This window comes from Cydia fagiglandana, chromosome Z, assembly GCF_963556715.1.
Source record: "Cydia fagiglandana chromosome Z, ilCydFagi1.1, whole genome shotgun sequence".
NCBI classification, from domain to species: Eukaryota; Metazoa; Arthropoda; class Insecta; order Lepidoptera; family Tortricidae; genus Cydia; species Cydia fagiglandana.
In genome coordinates, this window is record NC_085959.1 from 36,664,917 (window position 1) to 36,678,124 (window position 13,208).

General features: G+C 38.0%; 2 protein-coding genes across 4 annotated transcripts in view; one reads left to right on the plus strand and one right to left on the minus strand.

Moving 5' to 3' along the window:
- LOC134678625 (GTPase-activating Rap/Ran-GAP domain-like protein 3) overlaps positions 1-13,208 on the minus strand; it is a 133,037-nt gene that overhangs the window by 78,117 nt on the left and 41,712 nt on the right. The gene's annotated exons all lie outside the window — the stretch shown is intronic.
- Positions 4,815-7,847, plus strand: LOC134679155 (zinc finger protein 454-like). Its single transcript, XM_063538026.1, has 5 exons — positions 4,815-4,854; positions 4,929-5,004; positions 5,343-5,513; positions 6,147-6,367; positions 6,779-7,847. Exons 1-5 carry the CDS (start codon positions 4,844-4,846, stop codon positions 7,581-7,583), a joined length of 1,284 nt encoding a protein of 427 aa, XP_063394096.1. The 5' UTR covers positions 4,815-4,843; the 3' UTR covers positions 7,584-7,847.

The window sequence follows — 13,208 nt, forward strand, 5'->3', positions numbered from 1 at the left end:
CACAGCGTGTGTTATCAAAATCGTTGCAGAATTATCTTGGTTTAACTCTAGTAATTTTCTTAAAAAACTGCTTAAGTAACATCAATTTCAAGGATATTGGGTGTTGACAGCCCCATAATATGTGTATAAAAGGGGTTTTATGACATTTTTTCAACGATTTTAACAAGTCTACAAAAGTTTCGGTTTCGGTTTCGGCCGAAACTAGAGCCAAAGCCGAACATTCGGTTTCGGTTTCGGCAAAAAAACATGTTTCGGTCGGACACTACTATTAGATGTGAATTGGATCTCTAAGTCATATCCTGTGGAAATCGTTCAAGAGTATCTCCAGAATCGCACAAATGTCAAATTTGACAGGTTAGATCTTAAACATGTCGTTATCGTATCTTGGTGATGTCTGAAAGATATCTAATAGATATCTATTTCAAAATCCGAATCGGGCCCTACAGTCTGCAGCAACTTGGCAGTGACAAAGTGTAGGCCAATTCGAACGTACACTGAGATCAGAAAATATCTAAAACAGATCTAAAATTGACATGGAAACCACTTTGACAAAAATGCGGTTTAAAACGTTCACAAATTACTCAGTTTACGTAATGTTTATTTTACAATATAAAGTAAAAGCTCGGTAGGTGTAAATATGTAGGTACCTAAATAAACAGTCACACCCCAATCACCGTTCTGTTGTGATGTGAGTGAGTTGATGTCGCAGCCCACGTTTAGGTTTTCTTTATAAGGTAAATTAATTTAATTTTGTCCCAAAATATAAACTCTCGAATAAGCTCATTATCAGAGCTCATCAGAACGGTGTAGATAAAATCTGACAAGTAAGTAATATAGGAAGGGTGGATTAAATGGGGCACCGAGAGCAGCTACTAGATCAACTGCTGTTACGCCAAAATGGTCTTATAACCATTATAACTGACTTCAAAAGTCCAATAGCAAGAGGTTCTCACTGTTACGAAGTAGGTATGTTATGTATACTCTGTCAAGCAATTTCCGTCAGTAGAAAAGGGCGACTATATTAAAAAAATTAGATAATTTTAATTTGGCGCCTTTTCTACTGACATACTTGTTTTTACCGACTATATATTTGTCAGTCTTATTAAATGGCGAATAAAGTAATATTTAGTTCAATCTGTTTTAAAACACCTTTTGAAAGAAGGTGGTATTTATGATTATGATGAGAGGCGGTTTGAGTTAAGAACTTAGAGATACCTAGGTACACCCAAAGAGAATGTAACCACTACGTTAACTGAGAGAATGAGTCGGCAATAACCTGCCATTAAAAACGAACTATAGTAATATGCCGATTTCCATAGGTACATATTGTATTTTTACTCCTACTTGCGCCAGGCTCCCTACACCAACCGATGACTTTTATATAGGGTGATTTCTGGGTCGTGATCCAGAACCACTTTTTCTGACTCTGTAAATGATCCACATTATCATATGGTAGTATTTGATTGAAAGATAATTACTTTAATTCTTCTTATTTTTCAAGTAAAATTAATGTTATACTAAGTAATTGTGGTCACCCTATGACTTTTGACATACGCTGTATGGAAAGCGACAAGACGTCACATTGAGTAGGGTGACCAAATTGTATGCAAAAATGATTTTTCTTACTTGTCATCTGGAAAATAATCATCATTATTGGTGATAAACAATAATTAACAACATCATTAGGCTCATCTTTGGATTCAGTATGATGTCTGGCTCTCTTGCTCCACGACCCCGAAATCACCCTGTATAGCAAGGTCTCCAAACGTTTTGACACGAAGCCACGCGGCCGTCGCTTACTTTTCGCGGGCCAGATTCTAAGAAATTTGGTTATTTGGTATTTTTCGCGAGGTGCAGTCGTTGGCACGCTAATCAGGTTCATTGTTAAATATGAGTACGTTTTTACTTAACTGATAAAACAAATTGAGAAAATCGTATGTTGCAGGTCAGACGCAAAGTACAACTCAAGTGGAAATATCTAGAACAAAGCTGACCCGGCGAGGAATAATTTGGGAGCCTGTCAGTAATAGCCCCCCTAATTCAGCTATTGTCGCCGCAGACATCTCATTTTACAACCTTCGTTCCAATAGGAAATTCTCTGGAGATTCAAAACCTAGTAACTAGTGGCTATAGCACAATAACAAAAGGTCGTAGAGGTTTGGTCTGTTATCTCCTCACGATTAAACTGCTCAACCGATTTAGATGAAATTTGGTAGGTATGGAGATAGTTTGTGGCCCGGGGAAGAACGTAGGATAGTTTTGGTCAAACATCATCATCATTGCATCATGCATTTTTAATAATTTTTCAATAAAATGCTGGTGAACCCACGGCATCCTTATAAAGTACATTGTGAAGCAAGTGTGCTATAATTGATATATATATATATATATTGACTTTTTTATTGCGCGCTCGCTTCCAGCTTGCGCGCGTACAATATCGCCCCGTGTGTAGCACGTATAATATACGTATAGGATGTATGTATAAATATATATATACATATATATATATATATATATATATATATATATATATATATATATATATATATATATATATAAACGTATATTATACGTGCTACACACGAGGCGATATTGTACGCGCGCAAGCTGGAAGCGAGCGCGCAATAAAAAAGCCAATGATGATTAATAAAATAATAAGTGCCTAAAGTATACACGCGTTTCATTCGACGTTTTATAACACACTTGCGAGGAAAAAACAAAACTTATATATTAATCAAATTTTAACTGTCAAAACAGTAGAAGTACAATTTTCAAAATTGTGGCTTACCATTGAAACTAAAACCATGATAACTATTCCAATTTTGAAACAAATATGGAAAATGGCTGGCACGTTATTTTTTTTCCACGCACGTCTTCGTTGCGCGCGCAAGGCAAAGGCGCGAGCGTAAACGACAAACAGCCAGCCAATTTAAAAATTGTAAAAAAGCTTACATAATGTACTATTTTCGTACTTAATAACAGACGCACGGATGGACACCAAATCAATAAAAAAATGTTGTCTAATTATTAATAGAATTTAAGAGAGAACTTAATCTATAAATTACGTTTGGCGAGATAAAACCTCTTTGTATTTACTTTGAAAATCCCAATGTTGGTTTAAAAAAAATGTAATGTATTGACCAAATTAAGAATGCTCAGTTTCCATGCTTGTTATTAGCAATCAGTTACCTTCTTAACTCAGTCGGATTATCATACATTACTTTTTTAAATACTTATCTTACATTACATAAAAAACAATGAAAAGGCACGCGTGTTTATTAGGCTAAAAGCGGTTCAATAACTTCCACGTTACGAGCAAGTGTGTTGAATACCTTTTTTATTGCCTTTTAAACGGGGAATGTAATATTGCTAAAGTTGACGTTAGGATGGAAACTGCAGCTGCATTCCTGTCGCGACATTACTGCTGCAGCCTTGATGCGCGTACTGTCACTGTTAAGTATTAGGGTAGGGTATATTACGAGAAACTCTGCGTAGGGGGCGCCACTATCACAATCTGGGGGTCTACCGCCAAACTAAAAATCGATATTTCGTTATCTAACTTCTCTATCATTCTTGCATAGCGATGCACGAGTGATAATGAGGCAGATAACTAAATTTCAATTTTCCCGTTTCCCGGTAGGCCCTTGTTAACAAACCGCCTTGATGATTCAACGTCATATTTTACTGTCTGTGAAAACTTGTCAAAAAACAGTTTAAGGCACAGTATGTATAAGTTACTTTGGTTTACTAGAGGCTTTCTATATTATGCAGAATTTCTAACCTTAATTGTAGTACTTAGGTACGCAATATCTGTGTCACATTATTTATTCGCATAGAAGCTGGAAAGAAGACGAGGCAAGATTCGTGGCGCGTTGCATTCATTAGACGGGGCTTCGTTAGACCGAGTCTTATTTAATTGGGCAAATGAAAGCCCGTTCAGAGAATATGATTCGTCAGCTGCTACTTATTTCTTAGAAACTTCAGGCTAAGGAATTTTCATGACTTTTATGCCCATATTATAATATTTATTATATTAATTTTATTATTTCATAGAGACTTAGAAAAGTGCGTATAATAAAAAAAATCTTGTGTCACGGGCCTATTGGCCAAATTGCTTGTATCCAGGTCATTAAGAATACAATAAAAAAATAGTAAAAACGCTTTGCTATGATTTCAAAATATACGCACAAAATCATGGGCTCGAGATCCCTAAATAAATAAGTTTCAATTGTATAATAATATACCTATAGATATCCTTATAATTTAATACCAGAACGACTAGAAAGTGTAGAAATTAAAAAGTGGCAACATCGTAGTGTCGTCCCGTTTTCTTAGATAGATTTGAAAGGAACGACACTACGATGTCGCCACTTTTTAATTTCTGCAATTTCTTGTCGGTCTATACGCAGCATGTAGGTTGTGAAACAGGTTATTGGCTGAATAGAACAGTTATTTGACTCGTTAAACTCAGTGTAAAAAAAGAAAACAAAGTAGGTATCCATTATTAATCTGTGGTCCCTCATCCCTCAGAATCTTCGATCACAATCGTGATAATCGACAACGGCGATACATCACAGCTTACACGTGCAAAACTTATTATTTAAGACAATTTTCCAGGAAAAAAATTAATACGTACCTATCTAAAGCGGCCAAGCAAAGAAACTAATACGTTGTGTAATTATTATTAATACAAATTATATTTCCCCGTCCTTTCCGTCAAAGCTTTTTTCCGTCATACTTAAATGTCAAAAAATGTCTATTTATGTGACATTAGTCTAATAATGTTGTGAGATTTTATATTTACGCGTACATATATTTAAGTTTTGATCCTCAAAACGTAACCATGGTCGACAGGTTTGTACATTTCTGTAATAAGGTATATCCAGTCAAATCTTATAAGGACGAACTTAATTTTATTTACCTTACAGCATGGACATAGACGGTACTAGGATATCTTACATCGTGCAAGAACCGGGTAACGCTAATGGCATTTTCTCAATGCAGGTACATATTCTAATCCAGTAAATAGTTAGATATCAACTTATATTAATATAAAAATGAACACAAGAATAGTTTTCTTAGCGATGCATTTCGCCTCATATGATTTTCCTGAATGGCCGTAAAGCACAATAAATGCACTTGTGGCCTCATTATCATTATTGTACCAGTCAAATTATGGCAAATGATGGTCAAAGAAATCCCTTAAGAACCTCCATAACTACCACACTGCATCTAGGCAGCGGTATATTGCGATCTTAACCGCATCTTCGGTGCACTATGTTGTTGCATACACCGCTAGGCTACGGGCTAATATAATCAGCATATTTTTTCATTCAATTCAGAATCCCATGCCGTGGGACGACGACTCAGGCGCCAAATTCGTGTGCAGCTTATGCCACAAGACATTCTACAATGCTGTTGCCTTGCAAAACCACAAGAACATGCAACACGACGGGCAGTGCTCGGGCAGCGACGCAGAGTTCCAGTCGGCCACGGGCCAGTTGAATAGCCAAGCAAGTCGAGCTTACATTAGTACTTAAAATTAGGTCATATTTCGGCCATTGTCAAAGTAAAAGTCTACATTAAATTGCAGCGAAATGCAGTCGCCAGCAGATATATCGGACCTGCCGAGTTGCTTAAAGATATCAGAACAGGCACTCTAGCGCCTTGAAAATAGCGGCGTGTTAAGAGATTTATGAGCATCTTGGCCGCTTCGATATATTGATGGCGACTGTACATATGTAAAAAAATATTGTCATTAGACGAAACCGCAGACATAAATAACATAATATTTACAGAGTTACGCTGTTTTGCAGTCTAGAGGTAAAGTTCTTACTTCTCTCCGTCTCTATAAGTTCTTTAACACCTATTATGCGCTTACACGCTTTCTCCATTTAGCGTATACAAGCTTATTTGATATTTCAGGCCTTGTATCGGTGTCAGACATAGGTAATACGAGCTTATGGGCACGTCAACGAGTAGGTAGAAGTTTGCAACATACGCTTATACGCTCTTACAATAACGCGCGATTAAAATTAAAATGATGCGTAGTTCTCTTTGCTATATGCGTGTTCATATATGTGGGCTTTTTTCTTGCCACGTTTGTTATTAATGTCACGATAATAATGAAGTTTTTACACTTTTAGAGTATGAGTTACGACTACAAGTTCTATCCGTTGAAAAAACCGTACGACCCAAGCGAAATGACAATCCAAAAGGACGGTATAACGACCAGAACATACTCTGAAGACACCACGTTCCTCATAGTGAAAGTAGAGGGAGTCAGCATCGATGACAAGAGGCGCCGGCTCGAGGGTGTGGTCAAAAGAGCGAGGATGAAGCCGGCCAAACAGACTGTGGACTTGAGGTGAGTTCTATCCAGCACTGGAAGGTGGGGAGGGGTGGCATCTTGTGTAAATGTAGTGAAGGTAGAGGGCCTCTAATTACACTTATATGAACCCTCTTTTCTTAGACGCTCCATAAACGCGAGCGATCGTTTATGGCAGCGGTCGGCAACCTTTTAGCAGCCAAGGGCCACATAGCAGTTACCGAAGTGGACGCGGGCCGCACTTTGTCAATATTACATACAAAGTAGCCAGGGAGGCTCGCGGGCCGCAAGTGAGAGGTTCGCGGGCCGCTGGTTGCCGACCGCTGGTTTATTATGGAGTCTCGTAGCTAAAGGTAAGGTGTTTAAGTTTATTTATGTAGGGTAAGAGTACGATATATTGGTATCATCCATCGTTTTCTGTGCTCTAATAATATTTTTTCCCCCGCACAGGGGTCCCTTCACGTGCACTTTGCCATCGACGTTGCGGCCTGACATGCAGTGTCACCAGGTGTTCTTCAACTGCTGCCAATACTCCCTTCACTACCGAGAGGAACACACCAAGCGACGAAAGGCCGCTTTACGCTGCCAAATATGCGAGAAAAGATTGGACGAAGACTTTTATCTAGGCTTGAGGGCGCCGAGTCGCGCTACGTTTTCATGTCGTCTATGCAATATGACGTTTCATGACAGTTTAGACTATGATGAGCACAACAGCTCCGTTCACGCTAAAGTCAAGCCTCACCAATGTTCGCTCTGCGCTAAGCGCTTTACGCAACAAGGCGGCCTGCAGCAGCACATGCGAATGCATAGCGGCGTCCGTCCATTCGCCTGCACTTATTGCCCAAAAGCTTTCACCCAACGGGCCGGCTTGGATCAGCATCTACGCATCCACACTAAAATAAAGCCGTTCAAATGCGTTATTTGCCACAAGTGCTTCTCCCAGTCCGTACATCTGCGGCAGCATATGCGCACGCATACTAACATTCAGCCGTTCGAGTGTTCGGTTTGCGGGCGGCGGTTCAAGCAGACGAGTCACTTGAATTTCCACATGCGTTCGCACGCGAACGAGTGTCAGGCGGGGGTGATGGAGAAGCTGGAACAGTTGGCGCTGCACGGGCAGGCGTCGCCGCTGAGCCTGGCGCGGCTGCAGCCAGTGCGGGACGGAGACACGCTGTACTACGCCGCCGAGCTGGCAACGCCGGACTCTCACTACTATCAGCAGGTCGCCGAGTCCGGAAATTACCTACATGCTTGAGGTAGATTTTCTTAAAATTGCTTTATGCTTTAACTAGGACGTAATGTCCTTATTTTGTGTAGTTGCCCTGTATGTCTTGCAATAGCATGTTTTATCGCTACAATGCAATTAACTGTAACGGCATGTAGCTTTTGAACGTACATGTATTTTCGTAAAAGTTAATATAACAATTGCTAGTAAGTAGCAGATAACGCAAACTTCTATTCGTAAATAAATTGATAAATATGTAATGATAAAATCCTTAGTTTCTCATGGCGCACTAATACAGTAATAGGTACCAAAAATCTGAACTAGTGTCGAGAGAAAATTAAAATTATAGATTCTGTATTGGCATAAGCATGACAATGTAAATTATATGAAAGAGGCAAACACAACTCTTAATACTTGTAATATCTTAGAAGCATAAGTAATAAACTTTTATCTCACACTATTCAATTTTTTCAGCCTGACTAACCTTCACTTTATACTATTACAGTGGAAACTGGATAAGTGGAATCGCAAGGGACCGGCTGTTTAGTTCCGCTTATCCAGGTTTTCCATTTATCCAGTTTTCCACTTAACCAGGTTTAAATAAAACGTTTTCTCTCTTACAGAGGCTCTCGCTAATAGAGGTTCTGGATACTAGTAATGTCGCTTATAGAGGTCACGTGTGATCCTCCACAGCCGGACCACCTCGTCCGATTGCGCTCAGTTTTTAATGGCGAAATGTACCTCTAATGTACTTCATGTAACTCGTCGGAAATTGAACGTACCTCTGTAGTTTGGCAGATATATGCGTTTAAAAGGGGTCCGGCTGGGGAGTAAAATCTGCAGCCGGACCATGCCTGGATCCGATCATATCTGTTATTTTGAGATATAATTTAAATATCAGATGAATGTACCAGTTACGTACCTCCGAAGAAATCGTTTTTTTATTTAAAAAATGGTCTCATAAATGAATTTTCATACATTTCATTTTTTGAGTATACGCGTAAGCGCCTGTCAAAAAATAATAGCAACATAGTAGAAAACAAATGTATTCAATTCGGGCAAGTCGTCTAACGCGTCAACTAGATACAAATGTGGGTGGTTATAGGGAGTGTTTTAAACCGACACGAGTTGCGAATTACCTTTTCGCACGTGTATTGTACAACGTTTTACAGTACACAGTTGAAATTCGCAGAGATGTTGCCGCTATAACAACAAATACTAAAAAATAATAAAATAAATATTAACGTGGGGCTCCCATGCAACAAACGTGATTTACTTTGCCTCTTTGTGCGTAATTTATAAATAAATATTAAGTATACGGACATTCTTATAGTAGACCGGCCAGCGAAAGAAAAGTGTTCTAGAAATCGATTTCCGCTCATGTCGTCCGGGATATGGGTGAATATTGGTATCAATGCATTCAGTGTAATGCCTTGAACCCAAATATATGAGATGACAAGCGCGAAATTGGTGGGGATAATTGCTGTGACGTCATAAAGTCGGCAGTACAAATATATAACGTACTGTAACATTTTCAATACTTGGTCTAACAAATTATTAGAAAACATTCAAAAATTTCACAAACCACAGTTGACTTCGAACTGCTATAAATTGAAAATGGCTGAATGGATTAGTCCAAAATACATACCAAATGACTGTGAATATCCTTTAAATAATGTTAAAAAATGATTAACCAGATATATCAAAAAATAAGAAAAGTATAGGTTGGAAAAAAAGTGTAGGTCTCACAGTGTTTTATAGAAGCCAAAAAAGTGACATCCTCATTTTATTGCAAATTACTGAAGTTTAGATCATTACAAATGCGAGACTAAAATTCCCGCGTGTCCAATTTGCGTAGTTTTTGTGTAATAATTTTTTGAAAATCGTGTTTTAGGCACCCGGATATAACGAAAAACTTAAAAAAAAATTGCAAATCGTTTTATGAACTTTCCGTTGTTTAGTATTATTGGATAAACCGTTTGAAGACGCAAATTTAGAGGCAATTGTGACATCTCTAGGTATATTGGTTACAAAGATATTAATGAATTTATTGTTTTTGGTTTTATTTTTTTTCTTCCATGTTCCGCCGTAGTAGGAGCCCATATTTGTATGACAGCTTCATTTATACGTCTTCTATCTACACTATTTTTTACAAGACCTAATTCCGTGGAAGATTGAATTTAAAGCCAATTAAAATTTTCCGTCAGGGCTGCCACTACCAATATCCGGGTTCAGCCGGATATAATATTAACGCTGTATACACAGTATAGCACTTTTATGGGCGGTAAAAACAAACTTTAATATGTTAATAAAAACCTACACATATGAAATAATAAGTTTTTTTAAGATTTAGTAATTTATTAGCTATAGATAACTTACAAATTCTTCCTCTTTATAATTAGGGTAGATAATATTTACATTTTGGTCGTTAGCTGTATGACAGTCAACTACAAAGAGACGTATACACTTTTGGACCTCATTACCATGCAGTAAGGTGAAACACTGCTGTATATATCTGTTTTTAGTCGGGTCATCATTTTCTACTTCGAGGCTCTCTGCCCCATCTTGCACCTCGTAATAACTGTCGTCTGGACAGAACTCGGATGTTGGTGTTGGGGTTTCCTCCTGAGATTCCTGTGCCTGTGGTGATTGCGGTGCTTTCAATAAAGCTACTGCGGCAGATGGTAGGGGACGTTTTTTAATATATTTTATTCTCTGTGACATCTGTTGTTCGGAAATTACTGGATCTGATGAGACTAGTGCTCTGTGAAACAAATCAGACATTGTTTTTATCCTATCCGATTTCCGAGTATGGTGTTCTCGATCGTGACGCTAATATTTGTTCCGTGACTCTGCTGCTTGCTCGGAAAGCATACCAACTGGAACAGACGAGTTTCGAATGATTGCAGCGCCATGGGCCAAAATTTTATGTATGGTGACTGTCATAGGACACCATTTGTAAGTATTGACATATTTTTGGACTAGTTCTTTACAAAAATTGCCAAACTTCTCTGCGTCTATTGGAAGACCACTCGACAATACAACTAGAACTGTGTGAGGATCGTCCAGAAGCCACTTCTCTAAGCCAAGGATGTTTGCAAATGCTTCACGATGTTTGTCAGACAAAACTGTTCTCGCGGTATTGCCGTCATTAGTAGTGCCACTATTGAAACGTACAGCCCTAAATTTAAATTCCAATTATTAAATGTTTAAAAATTAAATTAAATAAAGTTAGGGTCAAGTACGAGTTGGAGTTGCACATTGAGGACCCGTGTCATCGTACACTGTATGACATGGTAAAATTTTTTTAGACCCTTCGTGTGCGAACCCGACTCTCACTTGCCTGATAGGTACTTACTAAATCAGTTCTCGAAGCAGTGGGATCACATTTTCTTCCATATGAAGTCGAAACCAGATATCCCAAAGAAAATGGCGTATAAATAAAAATACCGAAGTGCCAACCCTAGCGGCCGGATAACCCGGATATAGTGTTTCGATGATTACTTGAATGTTTCACGGAATTAGGTCTTGTAAAAAATAGGGTGGATAGAAGACATATAAATGAAGCTGTCATACAAATATGGGCTCCTACTACGGCGGAAAATGGAAGAAAAAAAATGAAAACCAAAAACATTAAATTCATTAATATCTTTATAACCAATATACCTAGAGAAGTCACAATTGCCACTAAATTTGCGTCTTTGAATGGTTTATCCAATAGCACTAAACAACGGAAAGTTTACAAAATAATTTGCAAATTATTAACGTTTTTCGTAAAATCCGGGGGCCTAAAACACGATCTTCAAAAATTTATTACACAAAAACTATGCAAATGACTAAAATGAAATGAAAAAGACTATGCTAATGAAAAAGACTACTGACTAAACTCGTGTCGGTTTAAAACACTCCCTATAACCACCCACATTTGTATCTAGTTGACGCGTTAGACGACTTGCCCGAATTGAATACATTTGTTTTCTACTATGTTGCTATTATTTTTTGACAGGCGCTTACGCGTATACTCAAAAAATGAAATGTATGAAAATTCATTTATGAGACCATTTTTTAAATAAAAAAACGATTTCTTCGGAGGTACGTAACAGGTACATTCATCTGATATTTAAATTATATCTCAAAATAACAGATATGATCGGATCCAGGCGTGGTCCGGCTGCAGATTTTACTCCCCAGCCGGACCCCTTTTAAACGCATATATCTGCCAAACTACAGAGGTACGTTCAATTTCCGACGAGGTACATGAAGTACATTAGAGGTACATTTCGCCATTAAAAACTGAGCGCAATCGGACGAGGTGGTCCGGCTGTGGAGGATCACACAGAGGTCACGTATAGTATGGTCAAATAAAAGATCTAGACTTAAATAATCATCTTTTATTAAATATGTATGTAGATATACATATATGTATTAACAAAAAATAGGTATGTAATCCTGACTTTAAAAAAAGCAATATTGTAAATAATCCACAGTCCATTTCAAAAACAAAATCACTCCTAATATTTATTTATGCAAGAGCAACCAGTATGTACTCATACAAAATACGTAGTTAAAACACGAACCATAATGTTAACGAAACAAACTATCCGTGTGACGGTTTATTAAAAATACAGAGCTATTCCACTCATAGAGGTTTCGAAGATGGCTGCTTCCAGTTACAGAGGTAAAAATAAGAAATTTTCGAAAAAATGGATTCCGCTTATAGAGGTCCCAAAATTCCATTTGTAGAGGTAATTCGTTGCCAAGGGACTGGAACCGAGAACTTCGGTCCACTTAAAGAGGTTTTCCACTAACCCAGGTTCCACTTATCCAGTTTCCACTGTATAATGTAGATCAAACATTTGAAAAATACAAAACAGTTTAGCCAGAACGTGAAACTTTGTTTCAGTCGATCATTCCCAAAATTCAGTTACACGTTTAACATTGGATTTTAACTCTTATTGCATTGTGGCAAATCAGTTTCTATGCAGGCGGTGACTTTTGAAATATTTATGAGCACAGCTTACTGGGGTGCATGGTTAACAGCACGACATTTAGCATGCATGGAACATGGGATTATTCCTATAGCTTCGCGAGCTCACATAGACAAAACCAGTATAAGTGCCTCTCCTGTTAAGTTTTTTTGTTACTCATCTCGAGGTCACGTTTACATTGGTTCGCTAGTGCATTGGAGGTACATTCATTCGGTTAGCATATGTAATATCCCTGTTCGAGTTTCGAGTACATGCGTATGCATGAAGTAGGCCGTACCTACTGATGTACAGTTTTGTATACACATACATACCATTAAAGAGGGACGATGAACTATAAGGTCGACCGCACATTGGATTTCAATCTTTGAATGAATCTTATAGATAACTAACTTTTGCCCGCGACTTCGTCTGCGTAGAACTAAAGATTTGGGTACTAGCTTGTTTTTATACAATCTGTTTTTTATTGATCCGCATAATTTGGAGTAATTGGTCAAAAATTCAAAATGCATAAACGTTCTTCTTTTACACCCTTCCACCCTTTCCACCCTCTTTTTACACGCATACGGGATGATTTTAGATATAAGAACTATTCTGTATTCTTTCCACTTTCATACCTAATTTCATGAAATTCAGTTCAGTAGTTATTGATTAACTACGTACCTATACG

Coding starts and splice junctions, on each gene's coding strand:
- LOC134679155 (XM_063538026.1), top strand. Junction 5,005..5,342: donor ATGGCATTTTCTCAATGCAG/GTACATATTCTA, acceptor CATTCAATTCAG/AATCCCATGCCGTGGGACGA. Junction 5,514..6,146: donor CGGGCCAGTTGAATAGCCAA/GCAAGTCGAGCT, acceptor TTACACTTTTAG/AGTATGAGTTACGACTACAA.